Below are 19,324 nucleotides of genomic sequence, written 5' to 3' on the forward strand. Positions count from 1 at the left end.
CGTTTGAGTTCCTTGCTCAGAACATGAGAACATATGAAAGTTGGTGGTTCCTTTTAACATGAGACTTCAATATTCCAAGGTAAGATGTTTTAGGTTGTAGTTAATATAGTATTTATAGGACTATTTCTCTCTATGCCATTTGTATTATATATACCTTTTGACTATTGGATCTTCTTATAGGCACTATAGTATTGCCAGTGTAACAGTATAGCTTCCGTCCCTCTCCTCGCCGCTACCTGGGCTCGAACCAGGAACACATCGATAACAGCCACCCTCGAAGTAGCGTTACCCATCGCTCCACAAAAGCCGCGGCCCTTGCAGAGCAAGGTGAATAACTACACCAAGTCTCAGAGCGAGTGACGTTTGAAACGCTATTAGCGCGCTAACTAGCTAGCCATTTCACATCGGTTACACCAGCCATTAGGCTGATAGGCTTGAAGTCATAAACAGCGTTGTGCTTGCGAAGAGCTGCTGGCAAACGCACGAAAGTGCTGTTTGAATGAATGCGTACGAGCCTGCTGCTCCCTACCACCGCTCAGTCAGAATGCTCTATCAAATCATAGACTTAATTATAACATAACACACAGAAATACGAGTCTTTGGTCATTAATATGGTCGAATCTGGAAACTATCATTTTGAAAACAAAACGTTTATTATTTCAGTGAAATACGGAACCATTCAGTATTTTATCTAACTGGTGGCATCCCTAAGTCTAAATATTCTTGTTACATTGCTCAACCTTCAATGTTATGTCATAATTACTTAAAATTCTGGCAAATTAGTTCGCAATGAGCCAGGCTGCCCAAACTGTTGCATATACCCTGACTCTGCGTGCAATGAACGCAAGAGAAGTGACACAATTTCACCTGGTTAATATTGCCTGCTAACCTGGATTTCTTTTAGCTAAATATGCAGGTTTAAAAATATATACTTCTGTGTATTGATTTTAAGAAAGGCATTGGTGTTTATGGTTAGGTACAGTCGTCCAACGATTGTGCTTTTCTCGCAAATGCGCTTTTGTTAAATCATCCCCCAGCGTTGCATCGATTATATGCAACGCAGGACACGCTAGATAAACTAGTAATATCATCAACCATGTAGTTATAACTAGTGATTATGATTGATTGATAGTTTTTTATAAGATAAGTTTAATGCTAGCTAGCAACTTACCTTGGCTTCGACTGCATTCGCGTAACAGGCAGTCAGTCTCCTTGTGGAGTGCAACGAGAGGCAGGTGGTTATAGCGTTAGACTAGTTAACTGTAAGGTTACAATATTGTATCCCCCGAGCTGACAAGGTGAAAATCTGTCGCTCTGCCCTGAACAAGGCAGTTAACCCACAGTTCCTAGGCCGTCATTGTAAATAAGAATGTGTTCTTAACTGACTTGCCTAGTTAAATAAAGGCATTTTAAAAAATAATAACAAATATTTAAAAAAATCGGCGCCCAAAAATACCGATTTCCGATTTGTTATGAAAACTTGAAATCGTCCCTAATTAATTGGGCCATTCCAATTAATCGGTCGACCTCTAGTCGAGACAACAGGTGCAGTAGAGGTAGATGTGTAGCTAGCTAAGTATACATATGTCTGACTGAAAACTTGTGTGGCCGCACAGCTCGTTCTAGCTAAACACATATTCTGCGTGGTGTCGAGTATTGATGGGCATTGAGCCGGCTCATTGGCTCGGTTCATGTAAAAGAGCCGGCTCATTTGGCTCCCAAATGGCTCTTCATTCAAAAATATTTAAATTGATATAGAACCTTGAAAAAAAGTGCAAATCTCCAATGTAAAGCCAAAAGGGTAGGCTACCATAATGTGAAATGCACTTTCAATACATTTGTACCGGGACAAATTATTAGATGGCCTGCGTAAAAAAATTATTACGCACTGAAGATCAGCGTCGACCAGGTTGACGCGCTGTTTACACTGTTTACCGGTGTTATTACTGTTGTCGCCCCAGCCCCTTCTTTGGGAGGACGGAGGCTAGCATCCAACGTTATTGTGCATTAACGCCGCCGCCTCCTGCATGTCCTATCTTAAAAATAGAAGTATAAAGAGGGATTCCTGCAAATGAAGGAACGCCCCGAATTGCAGTCTGCAATTTCACCCTTCTCAACTGAACTGGGTTAGTTAAGCAATAAGGCACGAGGGGGTGTGGTATATGGCCAATATATCACAGCTAAGGGCTGTTCTTATGCACCACACAACGCAGAGTGCCTGGACTATTGGCCATGTACCACAAACCCCTGAGGTGCCTTATTGCTATTATAAACTGGTTACCAATGTAATTAGAGCAGTAAAAATACATGTTTTGTCTTACCCGTGGTATACGGTTTGATATACCACGGCTGTCAGCCAATCAGCATTCAGGGCTCGAACCACCAAGTTTATAAATTAACATTAATATTGCCTGTAAAAGTGGAGTGGGCTAGTGTTGTGGATTCACATCATGCCTGTTATCTTTCTCAAGGCTTAGATTTGTGTCGATTTGGCAAAAAATATAAACCTATCCTTGTGTCAAATCTCTTATCTTTTATTTGCCGGCCATGACATAAGTGCTTCATATTTATTTGGCTCACAGATAACCCTATTCAGGCTGATCCTCTCCACTTGGCCTACTGTTTCTATTGTCAGTGCCTATAAACAGGTGGATTATCTAAATGCTGTATTATACTTACGTGGGGTGGGTCTACCTAGCATCTAATCTCTATCAAGCTTGAGCTTTGAGGAAATGGGAGACCTGAAAACAGTTGGCCTGCTCCTTGGACAGGAATTAGGATCTAAAATCAATTTTATCTAAGGTTTAGAGATTAAGATATTTATGTAATCTGTTTACATGTTGTATCTCTCTTTTATCCTCACTACCCCTCCCCTCTCCTTTTACTTTTTCACAATGAGAGCAGCCCCATTGAAATGGAAACACCCAGGACCTTGTTAAACAGGAAATAGACCAGGTATGCTATGCACAAACGCCTCTCTTAATCTCAGCATTACACACTCCATTTGCTTGAAGTCATACTGTTCTTATGATCTATGTTACTGCTGTCGTCATCATGTTGCTGTGCCCATGCTGTGAATCTCTTTTCTTCTATCATGAAGGTCGAGTTAGTTTGTTTTCATCTTGTTTTTCATCTTCTTTCATCTCCTCCACTTTCTTTGAATCATGGCTTGAGTTCATTTAGCTCATCCATGTTCAGTTCATATCTCACTTCAAAGTGAACAAAATTATAGGTAGTTGAAATACAATCTGAATCTTGGCATAGAAGTGTCAATCTCTTTGAATCCTAATGTTTCATTACCGGGGCTGAAACTGGTAACAGTTTGATTGATATATTGCACTGTACACCTTGTACTGTGTTTGCACCATAAAAACATTAATGCTAAGAATAAGAACCCACTTTCTGAATTAGTAACTGTTCCACACACACTGTAATGTACAACTTGGTACGTAAACACAAACACAGCATGTACTGGGCTAGTTTTGGTTTGCTAATGCCATGTCAATGATCAGTGTGTTGGTTGTAGATATGATTGACAGTTCTGTCAGTAGTGGAACTGGACCATCAGGCAGGGATTACACACTTGTGTAATTAAGACGTCGGGCAGACTCCGTGGCATTGTGACCCAGTGACATCATCAGAGACAGCAAGTCCTCCGGCTACTCCCAACAGGGGCCTAGGAGGAAGGGCTTTAGACTGCCATGCTGTCTACATGCTGCCCCAATGGTCCCATGCATCACAACAAACAGTGAACCCTAAAACCTGATTTGAATTATTTCTCGACTGTGAAGGAAAATAAGTGCGGATCACGTGGTGGTGACGCAGGACTTTTTCTGTCTGAACATGAGGGATGCAGAGAGAACCGGGCTATGATGTCATTGCTTTGGCAGGGGAAATGATTAAGGTGTTAAATGTCAGACCGTGCTCTTCAAATTCAGTCCAGCTTTTTCTCAGTGCCGACTGTAATGAATCATTGAACAAACTGTCCATGGTGAAGAATTGGGATAGGAGGGTTCACAGTTAGGCAGTGTTGTGTAGTAGGGGACAAAGTAGGGGACATGGAAGCTTTGGGTGTTGTTAGGCTAGTCTTCTTGTGCCAGTCAGACTCGCACAGCTTTGAACATCTGTTTTTTGTCTCACCCCAAAAACCTGACCCTACGCTTCCTCACAGAATGTGAAGCTTGTTTGAAATAGAAAGTGAGAGCCTGGGTGTTTATTTGTATTTCTTAGGCAGGTAGGCAGATGCCTGTGTGGAGTTGGTTTCCATATCCTGACATGATTGCCTTTATCTCCAAAAGTTCTATTGGTAATAAAAGGTCTTGAAAGATGAGCTCTGTCTGTTGCAGTTGCTTTGCAAATCAAGAAACGGATGATCCTTTTAGTGTTTTTAATGCTAGAATGAACATTAGGCTACTGAGTATTAACCTGGCCAAAGCCAGAATCCCAGGTATTAAAAAGTGTTCAGATGGCGAGAGTTCTGACAGGAGAGCATTACAGTGTAAGCTCAATGCTCTGGGTCTTGAGATCAGTGTCTATCAAATGATGGGATTTATCTGGGTTCCAGGTGGAGAAAGACTCCAAAGTTGGGTAAATATCAGAAGCAGAATAACACATAGCTAGCCTAATATCCATGCTAAAACGATTAGGTCAGTCACATGTGGTCCAGTTGAGGGATGCAGTAACTCATTGTGCAACATGGTGATACAGTCTATTAGTGCTCAGTACATGCTACAGGTGTGGCGTGCTGTCATTCTAAGGGAAAGTAAAAGTCCCTCCAACAGCACATGACCAAGATCATTTATAATAAGCAAAACGGGTGTTTGAAAGTACAGGATTAAAGTATGTCTATAGGATATCTGGGTATGTTGTTGTTTTTGAATAATTCTGGGTTTGTTTAACATTTCTGTCAGCTGTTTTGTCTCAGTAGGACTTCTACTCTGTTTCCCAACTGGTTGTCAAGTCAACATGGTTTACCTGGACAACAGTCCAGTGTTTTATCATTCTTATGGCTCTTCTAGCTATCGTTCTGTTGTCTTCTGTTATCGTGTATCATTGTATCTATCACAAGTTCACAACAACCCTTCAGGTTACCATGTCACTTTCACTAGAGCTTCCTGGACAGTCCCTGCGGCATCTTTTGGCTTAGTTAAATATTAGTGAAACTATTTCCATTTAATTATGGACAGTGTTGATGGTTTTGGTAGAACTGAATTATCATAAGTGTATTTGATTAAAGCACTCTGCGTAATACCTTTCTGGGAAATTACAGGTGAGTCACTCTTATAACACTCGTCAGCAGCTGACTTGACTCATTTCATAAGAACCAAAAGTGTGACAGTTTGTAAAAGATGGATAACTCATGTTCTGCTCGCTACTAATAAGCAGCACCCTTTCAGCACATAGCCTAGGCCTACATCTATCTATGGAAAGAGGTGGACAAGGGCAGTGGAGCAAGTTTGACGAAAGGGGATGGGTTGCCATGGAAACTGACATAGTATATTATGAACCTGTTTTTAGAAAGAGCCCGGTTTGAAAATAACCTGTTTTCTTGAAGGATTGAAAAGCCCTGGGGAAGGTCACCATTGGAGTTCATATGTTGTGTGAACTCGGACTTCCCATGCAATGCTTCTCTTGTGACCTCTCCTTCAGCTTGAAAAGTGTGGAGTGGTGGCGCTCCCTTTTGTTTTTGTATGTGTATGTGTTCCAACAGTTGTAGCTAGATTGTGTAAAGGTGGAAGCCTCTGGAACATAGCTCGAGTATCAGGAGGCTATTGTTGTGATTTTGGTTCAGAGGGCAGCTGTGTTAATCCGCCCATCGGGCTCAGGTTACTGCCGTGTTGACTTAAAGGTCCCGCACAGTCATCCTATTTCCCAAGTAAAAATAGCCTTTTAATGACCAAACATGCTCAGAATTTAATACATTTTACCTTCTCTCAGCTTAACAATCAGTAAGCCTGAAAGAACTGTCTGAGTGGGCAGGGAGTTTATATTCATGTGCCCTCCTTGACTGACAGATCTTTCAAACATCCCTGTGTACATTGCCAGGTAACAAGGTAAATGGGCCACAAGTTATTGATGACCAGGTAAACAATGGACCACATGTCATTCTGAGCCAAAACAGTATGCACCAACCCATTTTCTCAGCAAAATGCTCTATATTTGAAATGAATAACTATGACTTACACTATGTTGGGTCTGGTCACAGCATATCCCCCTTTCTTTTTCTTGCTAAAACTGATTTAGTATCACAGCATTCCTGCTGCGGTGGTTGCCTGGGAAGCAGTGCAGACAGAGTAGATGTTTCTCCAGTGTCTTACTACAGCTCGATGAGTGGAAAGATAAAAGGAGATGGAAATAATACCCCCCCACCCCCCCCCCCCCCCCCCCCCCCCTTAATCATCACGATGAGCCCCAATGACACAAGCTACATTAACTGTAAGACAACAAATGCTATAGAACAAAAAACATATAGTGACTATCAGGTGTGTTACAGAAGTTTACCGTCAAAACAACCACAGTTACAGCCACCGTGTCAGACTCCTCAACCTCTGTCACGTACATTATTGTCAGAGCTTGTAACATCCACTGATCCACTGTCCATGATGGTCCAGCAGCCGTCTTCAGGATTAGCTTCCTGGCAAGACCCATCCAATGTTCTCCCCAATTGATAAAGCATCTTCGCTCTAAATTTGCACTGCACACGCGTGACATGATCGTAATTTTCGGTGCAGCCGGTCCCCCTGAAATGAAAAGCAGCCACTGCTGTCAGATGTCTTCATTCTTCGGGAAATAGTGTAACGGTAAATTTACACTGGCATCCAGCCACAACACAGAGTTGGCAAGGATTATGTATCGTTCTGCTTGAGCCATCTCACGGTTCGTAAACAAAGCCATATGATGTGCTCATGTGATGACTGTTCAGGTTTTACATATTTAAATGAGTTAAGATTATAAGACTACCATAGGTGTATGACATTTCCAGCTTTACGTGACGTTGCGGAAAGCTGTTAGTAAATCCTGCCTCCTGGATCCAAATCACATTTTATTTGTCACATACACATGGTTAGAATATGTTAATGCGAGTGTAGCGAAATGCTTGTGCTTCTAGTTCCGACCATGCAGTAATATCTAACAAGTAATCTAACAACTTCACAACAGCTACCTTATACACGCAAGTGTAAAGGAATGAATAAGAATATGTACATAAAAATATATGGATGAGCGATGGCCGAACGGCATAGGCAAGATGCAGTAGATGGGAACAAGTACAGTAGCACATATGAGATGAGTAATGCAGGGTATGTAAACATTATATAAAGTGGCATTGTTAAAAGTGGCTAGTGATACATTTATTACATCCAATTTTAAATTATTAAAGTGGTTAGAGATTGAGTCAGTATGTTGGCAGCAGCTGCTCAATGTTAGTGATGGCTGTTTAACAGTCTGATGGCCTTGAGATAGAAGCTGTTTTTCAGTCTCTCGGTCCCAGCTTTGATGCACCTGTACTGACCTTGTCTTCTGGATGATAGCGGGATAAACAGACAGTGGCTCAGGTGGTTGTTGTCCTTGATGATCTTTTTGGCCTTCCTGTGACATCGGGGGGTGTAGGTGTCCTGGAGGGCAGGTAGTTTGCCCCCGGTGATGCGTTGTGCAGACCTCACTACCCTCTGGAGAGCCTTACGGTTGTGGGCGGAGTACCAGGTGATACAGCCCGACAGGATGCTCTCGATTGTGCATCTGTAAAAGTTCGAGTGTTTTTGGTGACAAGCTTTCCACCTTCTCCACTAATGTCCCGTTGATGTGGATAGGGGGCTGCTCCCTCTGCTGTTTCCTGAAGTCCATGATCATCTCCTTAGTTTTTTTGACATTGAGTGTGCGTTTGACACGGGGGGAGGGGACCAGTAACTTTATGATCAACTTTGTCAACGTACCAGCTAGTCATTTTTCATAATTGGGTCAACCTACAGTACTATTAACTGGTTTAATTTAAATATCATCAAATTTCACAGTTCTCTACCTTTTTAAATTGCATTCAAACAGCCATCGATAAAATGCAATTGTGTCCGTAGCTTGTGCCTGACCATACCATAACCGCACCGCCACCGTGGGGCACTCTGTTCACAACGTTGACATCAGCAAACCGCTCGTCCACACGCCATGCAGCCCGGTACATTTGAAACCGGGATTCATCTGTAAAGAGCACACTTCTCCAGCGTGCCAGTGGATATCGAAAGTGAGCATTTCCCAACTGAAGTGGGTTTACGACACCAAACTGCAGTCAGATTAAGACCCTGATGAGGACTACCAGCATGCAGATGAGCTTCCATGAGACAGTTTCTGACCGTTTGTGCCGAAATTCTTCGGGTTGTGTAAACCCACAATTTCATCATCTGTCCGGGTGGCTGGTCTCAGACACTCCCACAGATGTGGAGGTCCTGGACTGGCATGGTTACACGTGGTCTGCGGTTGTGAGGCCGGTTGGACCTACTGCCAAATTCTCTAAAAGGATGTTGGAGGTGGCTTTTTGTGGAGAAGTTAATAAATAAATTCAATAAATTCAACAATAAATTCTCTGGCAACAGCTCTGGTGGACATTCCTGCGGTCAGCATGCCAATTGCACCCTACCTCAACTTGAGACATCTGTGGCATTGTGTTGTGTGACAACTGCACATTTTTTTGTGGCCTTTTATTGTCCCTAGCACAAGGTGCACCTGTGTAATGATCATGCTTTTTAATCAACTTCTTGATATGCCACACCTGTCAGGTGGATGAATTATCTTGGCATAGGAGAAATGCTCACTAACAAGGATTTGAGAGAAATAAACTTTTTGGAACATTTCTGGGATCTTTTATTTCAGCTCATGAAACACGGGACCAACACTTTACATGTTGCGTTTTGTATTTTTAAAACACAGAAAAATCACCTTTTTGACTGCACTGGGCCTTTTACCAAGGGGTGAGGCACTAAACAAGAAGACAATGGCTGGCAGTGTAACACTATGCAAAGCGTTGTATTACAGTAGATTGCGCAGCAGCAAAATTAACTGCCGCACCAAATTCTGTTAAACACGGCTATTCAGCTATGCTGCTGTTTTACCTGCTGAGAAAACTGCAAATAAATTTCACAATGAATGCATTATGAGTAAAGATCACCACATGACTAATGCAAAAATGGTATGTGGATACAGACTGCATTCCATCAAGTCACATTGATATTTAGTGTAGGTACATATCGGTACACACTACTAAGTGACAGATTAGCTGGAGGTTTGCAAGAGCACCTTTGTGGCCCATCAGTAGCAAGTTGAGCTCTCATTCCAAGGCTATGTCCGTTTTAGGCTGCTCCTCTGAATCCGTTAGCATGTGATTTTTGTACATTTATCTGCATTGGGCGGTGTTTATGTAAGGCGTTGCCATGGCAAGGAGCTGGTCCTCCGCAGTATTGGCTGGGCCCAGTGTTTCATCTGCGGTCCTGCCTGTTATAGTGGGTTGCCATGGGGATGGGCTGGTCCTTCTGCAGCAAGACCCATTAACCTATTGGATTAGGGCTCATACACTCTGTCAGGCTAGTGAACTGGAGGGGAGCCCTGGGAATGTGTCAGGCAGTTGTGAATACAAGTAAAGGAGGGATGTTCTAACCAGTTTAGTAAGATGGTGAGAGTTCTAGGCATTTTTGATGAATGTGTTATTTTGTTTATCGCTCAGGTCTGTCCGTCAGCCACCCTCCGTCACCCCTGCGATCATGGAGGCCCAAGCAGGGGAGGAGCCAGGCCCAAGTTGTTCGGCTCCTGCATCGCCTGACCCCGCCCCCAGCCCACATAGCGAGGCAGTGACCAATGAGCTGCAAGAGCTGTCGCTGCAGCCCGCCCCCAACCTGCTGCCCCTGAGAGATAGGAAAAACGGTGAGTCCCTGTTCTGATTCCAGGCAACTGCCATCAAGCCCACCGATGAGATTAAAACCCTGGTGGACTGATGATATATGGTGCGAAGACCATCCACTTCCATCAGAAAACTACTGGTATGAACTGTAGAAAATGAAAACCAAGACTGCAGTTATGAAGCATGGACAGGTTACTCAGTCTGAGGCTCTGTGTTGTGTAAACACTTCTATAATGCAGGTAGAACTGTAGAACTATAGAACTGTAGAACTATAGAACTGTAGAACTATAGAACTGTAGAAACGTTAGTTTGCTCTCATACTTCCTCTCACTTGGCACAGTACCCACAGTGGTCTCTGGTCAAGAAGGGAGAGTTGTATGGCAAAGTTGTTAGAATTCCAGCTGAAAGAGCTCAATGAGGGGGAGGAGAGTAGTATCTTACCCATGTGCACTCTGGGTCAAAGGGTACCTGGAATGCAGTTTGCGAAAGTGCACTTGAGGAGTAGAAGCTGGTGTGCGGGAATAAAACCCAGCTGAACTTGAGCTTCTCTCATTAAGTCATGAGGAGGAAGAGCTTGTATATGAAATTATTTTTACAGACATGAGGAAAATAGGAACGTGTGTGTGTCTAGGCGATAAAGTCTAAACATGGGGGCTACTCTCTCCTTTTCAAATCAAAGTTTATTTGTCACGTGCGCTGAATACAACCGGTGTAGACCTTAGAGTGAAATGCTTACTCACAGGCCCTAACTAATAGTGCAATTTAAGTAACAAATAAGTATTAGGTGAAAATTAGATAAGTAAGGAAATAAAAAACAACAGTAAAAAGACAGTGAATAATAACAGTAGTGAGGCTATATACAGTAGTGAGGCTATATACAGTAGTGAGGCTATATACAGTAGCGAGGCTATATACAGTAGCGAGGCTATATACAGTAGCGAGGCTATATACAGTAGCGAGGCTATATGCAGTAGTGAGGCTATATACAGTAGTGAGGCTATATACAGTAGTGAGGCTATATACAGTAGCGAGGCTATATACAGTAGCGAGGCTATATACAGTAGCGAGGCTATATACAGTAGCGAGGCTATATGCAGTAGCGAGGCTATATACAGTAGCGAGGCTATATACAGTAGTGAGGCTATATACAGGCACCAGTTAGTCGGGCTGATTGAGGTACTATGTACATGTAGGTACGGTTGAAGTGACTATGCATATATAATATACAGAAGGTAGCAGTTAGTCGGGCTGATTGAGGTACTATGTACATGTAGGTACGGTTGAAGTGACTATGCATATATAATATACAGAAGGTAGCAGTTAGCGTAAAAGAGGGGTTGGTGGGTGGCGGGACACAATGCAGATAGTTCTCGTAGCCAATGTGCGGGGGCACCGGTTAGTCGGGCTAATTGAGGTAGTATGTACATGAATGTATAGTTAAAGTGACTATGCATATATGATAAATAGAGAGTAGCACAGTGTAAAAGAGGGTTTGGGGGGTACCATTTCATTACCTGTTCAGAAGTCTTATGGCTTGGGGGTAAAAGCTGTTGAGAAGCCTTTTGGTTCATGGATTACAATTCTGAGCAACAAACACAGTCAGCAGCACTGGAAACATTGAAAAGCACTTTGTTCCACCAAATCACACTAGCATCCTTAACCACGAGCATCTCAGCGAGGGGAAGCTGTGAGACAAGCAAATTTTAAAAAGAGCAGCATGATATCATACAAGTCTGAGTTAATCGTGTTCACTTTTTCCACTCTCCTCACCCTTTCCACTCATGCTATCATCGGATGCAGTCCCATTCCCTGAGCTGTGTGAGTTTACATAGTTAACATTTTATTACCGCAGCCAAAGCAGCAAACTGCAGCTCTAACTTTGTGTTAACTTTGTGTTATGCCCATGCTCAGTGTTGTAGTAGTGAACTACATGTAGTTCAACTAGGCATTTAACTCTGTTTTGCAGTAACTCAATTCAGATCTTGGTAGTGTTTTCAGTAGGTCATAACTTTTTTGCCTTGAGGCTAGCTACTGGAACTACATTACTTTTTCAGCTGAAAGATAACATTTGTGAAGTAGGCAATTTCCTTTATATTTTGGGATCAGGCCTGTCTAATTCTCACTTGAAACACAGTTTGTGTGTTTAATAGGCCAAATGAAACATTCTGTTAACTTCTGACCCCAGATTCATCTGTTCTTGCAATTTGTAGTCTGATATTTCAGATTTAGATATGATTATTTATCACAAAGTACTTTGGATGTAATTAACCTCTTGTTCAAAGTAACTTTAGTTCAGTAAACTATATTTTTCTTAGGGGTAGCTTTGATGTAGCTTATCTTCTTCCAGTGTGAAGTAATTGGTAGCTTGGTAAACTATATATTTTCCGAGTAGCTTCCTCAACACTGCACATGCTCAGTTGTTTTAGGAATTTAAAGGTTACATACTTGTCCCAATATTTCACTGAAGGTGCAGGCAGCTCAACACGACTGTTTAATGACAAAGTTGGCCTGGATCCAAACACTTTGCCAAGGAGGAGGCCTGAGTGATCAAGTGTGTAGTGGTTGTCGAGGAACTGCACTCACAACCAGACCGCAGTTGTAATTCGAATCACAGCAGGGCTCGACACTGCTGCCCTGACACTGTTTTCTACTCCACTCTGATCTCCATCTTACTCTGTGACTGAATGTTCACCAATGGATAGCATGCTAATTGGGGTGTATGGGTCAGTGTACGTTTGCCGATAAGCATGCACACACAGGCTCCATAATGAGTGAGCATGCTCTGCACCTTTAGTCTGCTGTTCTGACAGGTGAGGGGAGGAGTGTGAAGTGTCTGTAGGGAGTCAGGTGTGATGAGGTGCCTGGGTCATGTTTAATAGGTCACGGCACACCACAGATAAACCTTTCCTAATGGGAAGCAGACATCTGTGCTCTTAATGAACTAGTTCAGCTAGTTCCTCCACGTTTAAAAATGTTTTGTCTCCTACTGACACTGTTCCACACAGAGCACTGAGTTGATTCTCAGCATAGACACACACACACTGTTGTTTTTTAAAATTGAATATCCAAAACATACCATATACTTGCAGTGAAGCCGCTCAACAACTACATCATACCAGTCATCCAACAGAAGCATCCGGGGTCAATGCCCTGCTCTAGGGCACGTTGATAGATCCCCCACTAGGCCAAAAAACGTTATCCCGAACCCTCCAAGACGTCTGTTGTTAACATGGAAACAGAAATGTCTTCCTGGCGTTTATCTGAAATACTCATGCTCGAGGAGCCTTACGTAGCAGAGAATAATAAACCAATTGAGTGATGTGTGTGTTTTTCTATAATCGTGTGGGTGTTGGCATGTGGATTTTGGGATAATAGCCACCGGAAGTTATGTTCTTGACATAGATATATCCTCAATTCCTTATCTGTTTACACATCTATGGTAATCAAGGCTGTCAAACGAGAGAAGGGAGGTGAATGGAGAACAGAGGTTAATGGAAGGGGGTGACGGGAATGGAGGAAAAAGATTATGAACGAGGGGCAGCAAAGAGTGAGAGAGAGATGACATCAAGAGGCATATAAAGTCCACTGTTATCAGTCCAAAATGTGTATTTTTTTTCAACTGTGAAATATTAGTGGAAAACCTTGACACCTGAACCATATAGCTGACCTCATGTACTGTGAATGTGATTGACCAGGAATAAGGCACGTGACGCGCGTGACAGTAAGGATGACTGCACGGAGAGTTCATAAGAGTTCAATCACCCTGAAGTCCTATGAACCCTACTTGCTCTTTCATCTCTGGCCCTGAGCAACACATGCTGCCAGATATACACAGCAGCTGGATTGATCATCGTGGACTATTAGAAATATCAGTGTTGCTTGGGATGATACACACTGCCATCTATTGGCTGACAGATACACTACAACTGGCCATACAGCATTAGAGGAAGGACAGGGAACTGAAGTACTGTGGCACATCACATATATATTGACATTTGCATGTGTGCATCATGTCCTATGAATCAGGAGATGAGGTTCATTTTCAAACCTTGGAAATTCTCTTAATGTAATCGAAATGTCTGTTTCAGTGTAAACTTGGGTTTTTATGTGTTCAAATGCACTGAGGATATTGAACAGGTTTTAGATTGTGTGGTTGTGTGTGTGCAGGGATATCTGTGAGTAACCCTAGCTGCCGCCTGCACCAGTTAAGGGTAGCTGGATATAGCCCCCATAGCCAGCTGGCCTACTATTTAAAACAGTCAGCCCGGGGGGGGGGGCTCACATTCTGGAGCCCAGGCCCTCACATTCTGGAGCCCAGGCCCAGAGAGAAGGAGTTAATTTGAGACTTGTTTACCCCACACCCTTCCTCCTGAGTAAGACCTCGATGAAGAGGTGTGAAGGCAGCAGCAGTAACTGTTTGAATGTGGACTCCATCTTGTTTCAGGCACAGAAGGCCCACCAGATATTGAGACTTCAGGGCCCAGTTTCCAAAAAGCATATTAAGTTCATCGTTAGAACCTTTGTAGTAGCATGGTTAGATTTCCAAGCTGTTCCCCAAAAGCCTTGTTACTAAAGTTGCACCTCAAAGCGCTATTTATTTACCTACGGCCTCATACCACTCTTAACTGCTAAGTGCGTCGTTAGAGGCTTTTGTTGCCCTTCGGCTTCACTTTATACACAGATCTCCGCTAAACATAGAAACAAGATGTTTATCTGTCTCTGTGACCGCAGATAACATCGGAACAAAGTTGACTACAAACACAAAGTTGCCAGTGTTTTTGTAATTGTTACAAACAAGTGAAGGATAAAACAATGCTTCAAATGAACACTGAGATGGATACAATAAAGGCTCTAGGGCTATATATTGAAATCGTATTGAGTTCTATTTACAGTAGCTAATTGTAGGCTACTTTCTGTCATTTTTGACTCAATATATTTTGATGTGTAACAATGTGCGCAATTATATGCCCAAACTGATTTAGTGCATTATTATCGGGTTAGCATTAAAATAAGCCGCCTCATTATTTGCAGCCATAATGTGGTAATAAATCTCTCAAGCAGCTGATCCGTCATCAGTATTTAGAAATAATTTGAATTGTTAAGGTAAGATTTGAATGGAGAAAACTAATCTGAGAGCAGCGCTGCCTTTCTTTCAATCCTATCAGTATTGCCACATGCTCTAACGACCCACTTAGTGAATGTTCTCTCTCTGTGGTGTTTTGGGAAACTCATGTTAGATCTTCTGCCGTTGTAGGGATTCATCGTTAAAATACTAATTAGTTCCATCGCTATCGGGAAACCAGGCCCAAGCCAGTATCAGATACCCTAGCGGTACCCTGATTACACGCAGTTAATGATGACAATTATCATTGTCTGTTGCCTCTGGCTCTGAAGATCATAATTTCTCCTCAGCGATGTCCTAGCACTTCCATTTAAAGCCCCCCCCCCCCCAAGACTGCTTCTAAGAGATATGATGGAACTGCCAGAGGTCAACTCTGTATACAGTTTCCTTCGCTCAGAAGTCATAAGGCGTCAGTACTTTATAAGCATGCACAGTAGGATTGTCAAGTAGCCTCACAGAATAGTTTTTTTCTCTAGCTATTTCGTGTTTTCTTTGGGGCTTATCAGCAAGGAATTGGTTGGATTGTTTGGCAATAGCGAGAATTGGTTTGCATTTAGTACTGGGCTATGGGATGATGTTGACCCTAGATTCTTAACTTACAGTTAATTTAACCTTGACCTTGCATAGTTCTGAGCATAACCATCACTGATGTAGTAGTCAGAGGATGCCCACAGGGAGCTCTATTTCAGTCTGATAAACATGGATTATTACCACTATCACTGAAACAGCAGAATGCAACTTTAGGTATTTTGGATATGCTTAGAGCCCCTGTGAGTTATTAGCTTTTCCTATCATCAGTATTTATGGCTGACACACACACACACACACACACACACACATGAAAGCAGGACTATCCCTGCAAGCATATGGTTGGTGCCTTATCTGCAGCAAGGGGGATCAGAGTCTTGATTCATTTTCCCCTTCCTTGTCAAAGTGAGCTTTGCCTGAGGATTGTGCATCCTGATTCCAGCATCTCTCTCTCTCACACACACACACACACACACACACACACACACACACACACACACACACACAGTTTGTTGGCATCTGTAAATACTCTCTTATGTTCACCTTTATTGTGGCCGGCTCTATGAAGCTAGGCCATTACACAAATCTGTTCTAAAACACAAAGTGAATACCAATAATAATCAACAAGAGCTTCCCTGGGGATTTTCTCTACCTCACATAGTTCTTTGACCCCCAGGCTAGTTCTCAACTTTATTTTAGCTCACCTGATCCACCATTTAAGTGAATACAAATGGTAACTTTGGCAGTACACATAGCTGTAGGCTGCATTTCTGTTTTTAAATGTCTGTTTTGACAGTTTTTGTACTTCATCTTTAGAAAATGATTTTAGGGCTTTGATTAGCATTGATGTTTTAATGAGATGTGGCAGACCACAACGTGTTTCACATTTTAAAGTTCTCACTCTCTGTCACTGACTTCTTGTATTAGCAAATGTTTTGCTTACAAAAGTCAAACGGTGAAGACTGAAACCGTCAAAGACCCAGTCTTGGCTTTGGGACAACACGTGTTTATGTTTGGGGATCTGTGTGGTGGCAGCTTCTTCCCTGGGGCCATTATGGTGTCTGCCTACATCAGGGTACTGTGTGGGGCCATTATGGTGTCTGCCTACATCATGGGTACTGTGTGGGGCCATTATGCTGTCTGCCTACCTCAGGGTACTGTGTGGGGCCATTATGCTGTCTGCCTACATCAGGGGTACTGTGTGGGGCCATTATGCTGTCTGCCTACATCAGGGTACTGTGTGGGGCCATTATGCTGTCTGCCTACATCAGGGGTACTGTGTGGGGCCATTATGCTGTCTGCCTACATCAGGGGTACTATGTGGGGCCATTATGCTGTCTGCCTACCCCAGGGTACTGTGTGGGGCCATTATACTGTCTGCCTACATTAGGAGTACTCAAGTACTATTTGAGAAGTTGCGGCCCCACAAATCTCCTAGGGGGCAAAGGTCCGGATGGATATTGTCATTTATCGGCGTTGTAACAAACCCCCACCTTGCAACCCATGTGGAAAATCTTGCAGTTTTAAAGCTAATTTCCCACAATTCTACACATTTTGCATGGGGCAGAGCATTCTATTCTGTTGCTTTTTAAAGCAAATGTTCTGCAATTCTACAAATGTTTCCATGTCTTATGTGTGTTTATATGATACCAGGGGTCAATGCCTGACCTACTTCTAAAAAATAAACTCAGCAAAAAAAGAAATGTCCCTTTTTCAGGACCCTGTCTTGAAAAGATAGTTTGTATAAATCCAAATAACTTCTCAGATCTTCATTGTAAAGGGTTTAAACACTGTTTCCCATGCTTGTTCAATGAACCATAAACAATTAATGAACATGCACCTGTGGAACGGTCATAAGACACTAACAGTTTACAGGCGGTAGGCAATTAAGGTCACAGTTATGAACACTTAGGACACTAAAGAGGCCTTTCTACTGACTCTGAAAGACACCAAAAGAAAGATGCCCAGGGTCCCTGCTCATCTGCGTGAATGTGCCTTAGGCATGCTGCAAGGAGGCATGAGGACTGCAGATGTGGCCAGGGCAATAAATGTGTAACAACACTTGCACAGGATCGGTACATCCGAACATCACACCTGCGCGTTACACCTGAGCGTTACACTGAGGCCTGTAGTCTGGAGCGGGATCGAGGTGGAGGGTCCGTCATGGTCTGGGGCGGTGTGTCAGATCATCATCGGACTGAGCTTGTTGTCATTGCAGGCAATCTCAACACTGTGCATTACAGGGAAGACATCCTCCACCCTTCCTGCAGGCTCATCCTGGCATGACCCTTCAGCATGACAATGCCACCAGCCATACTGCTCGTTCTGTGTGTGATTTCCTGCAAGACAGGAATGTCAATGTTCTGCTATGGCCAGCGAAGAGCCCGGATCTCAATCCCATTGAGCCCGTCTGGGACCTGTTGGATCGGAGGGTGAGGGCTAGGGCCATTTACCCCAGAAATACCCGGGAACTTGCAGGTGCCTTGGTGAAAGAGTGGGGTCACATCTCACAGCAAGAACTGGCAAATCTGGTGCAGTCCATGAGGAGGAGATGCACTGCTGTACTTAATGCAGCTGGTGGCCACACCAGATACTGACTGTTACTTTTGATTTTGACCCCCCCTTTGTTCAGGGACACATTATTCAATTTTTGTTAGTCACATGTCTGTGGAACTTGTTCAGTTTATGTCTCAGTTGTGGAATCTTGTTATGTTCATACAAATATTTACACATGTTAAGTTTGCTGAAAGTAAACACAGTTGACAGTGAGAGGACCTTTCTTTTTTTTTGCTGAGTTTATATTTATTTATTTTGTAGTCTGGACCGCGGCCTGTATTGACCCCGTTCTGGGACCGGATCCAGACCGCAGTCCACCAGTTGAGTATGGGGCGTCTAGATCGTGCACAAAGCTCACAGGTGTGCTCTCTTATGTTGTCACTAATGAGCAGAGGTCCCAGGTGCCAAGGGGGAAGTATTTGATTGTGGTTAGGAGGAAAAGGTTTAGCTGAAGTGTGTCGGTGTCTGTCAATGGCAGAGTGAGTGGGTGCAGCAACAGCTGTGACAGTGCTTGATCAAGGATTCACAGGCATTTGACACACACTCACAGACCCACACACTCACCTCACTCACTCGTCTTGCTGCAGTAGATACTGGCTCTTGAAACTCATAGCAGCTGTACATTTCCACTTCACTTTTTTTCAATCTTTTTCATTTGTTTTTGGGGGTTTTTCAAAAAGATTTGGCCATTTTTCTGAACTATTCTGAACTGAAAAACGAGAAAGAGGAGAGTTCAGCGAGAACACAGTTGGAAAACTTCGATCTTCTCATGATTTTTGTCACTCGCACAAGGACCATTTCTATTCTAATGCTCTTATTTTGGTCCATCGGACGATATCCTGCATTAATATATTTAGCAGAATGTCTGTGACTTTTCCAAAAGATATCACAAACGTGATAATCCATATTGACTGGACTGTATTGGACTGAGCTAAACAGAGAATTCTATTTTTGTTACATTTGAATGTTTTTGGACACTATTTTAATGTATTTATTTGATGGGACCACCGTCTTTCAGTAATAATTATTTATTGTTTTGAACCTGATCACCATGCTGGACACCAACCCGACCCTTCACACAGACCCCACCTCTTTTGGGCCCCCTCCAATCAGCAACAGCATGGATAAGCAACGCATACGATTGGAGTTAGAACGCCGGGCTTGTCAGAGCCTGAGGGAAGGTGGGATTCATATTACGCACACATACACACAAACTCTTTATAATATGAGATGTGGAA

The 19,324-nt window shown here is 43.0% G+C and overlaps 1 protein-coding gene across 5 annotated transcripts in view; it reads left to right on the plus strand.

Annotated features, from left to right (window-relative positions):
* Nucleotides 1-19,324, plus strand: part of LOC110538383 (myocardin-related transcription factor A) — a 42,617-nt gene that overhangs the window by 959 nt on the left and 22,334 nt on the right. For 2 of the 5 annotated variants that reach the window (XM_036938423.1, XM_036938426.1), the window contains exons 2-3: nucleotides 2,905-2,955; nucleotides 9,707-9,903. In XM_036938423.1, coding sequence (XP_036794318.1) covers nucleotides 9,744-9,903 — 160 coding nt within the window. In that variant the 5' untranslated portion in view covers nucleotides 2,905-2,955; nucleotides 9,707-9,743. Of the gene's footprint in view, nucleotides 1-2,901; nucleotides 2,956-9,706; nucleotides 9,904-18,365; nucleotides 19,268-19,324 lie in introns of those variants that run through there. The other 3 variants (XM_036938424.1, XM_036938425.1, XM_036938428.1) reach the window with 3 other exon arrangements.

This window comes from Oncorhynchus mykiss, chromosome 12 (assembly GCF_013265735.2).
Source record: "Oncorhynchus mykiss isolate Arlee chromosome 12, USDA_OmykA_1.1, whole genome shotgun sequence".
Taxonomy (NCBI): domain Eukaryota; kingdom Metazoa; phylum Chordata; class Actinopteri; order Salmoniformes; family Salmonidae; genus Oncorhynchus; species Oncorhynchus mykiss.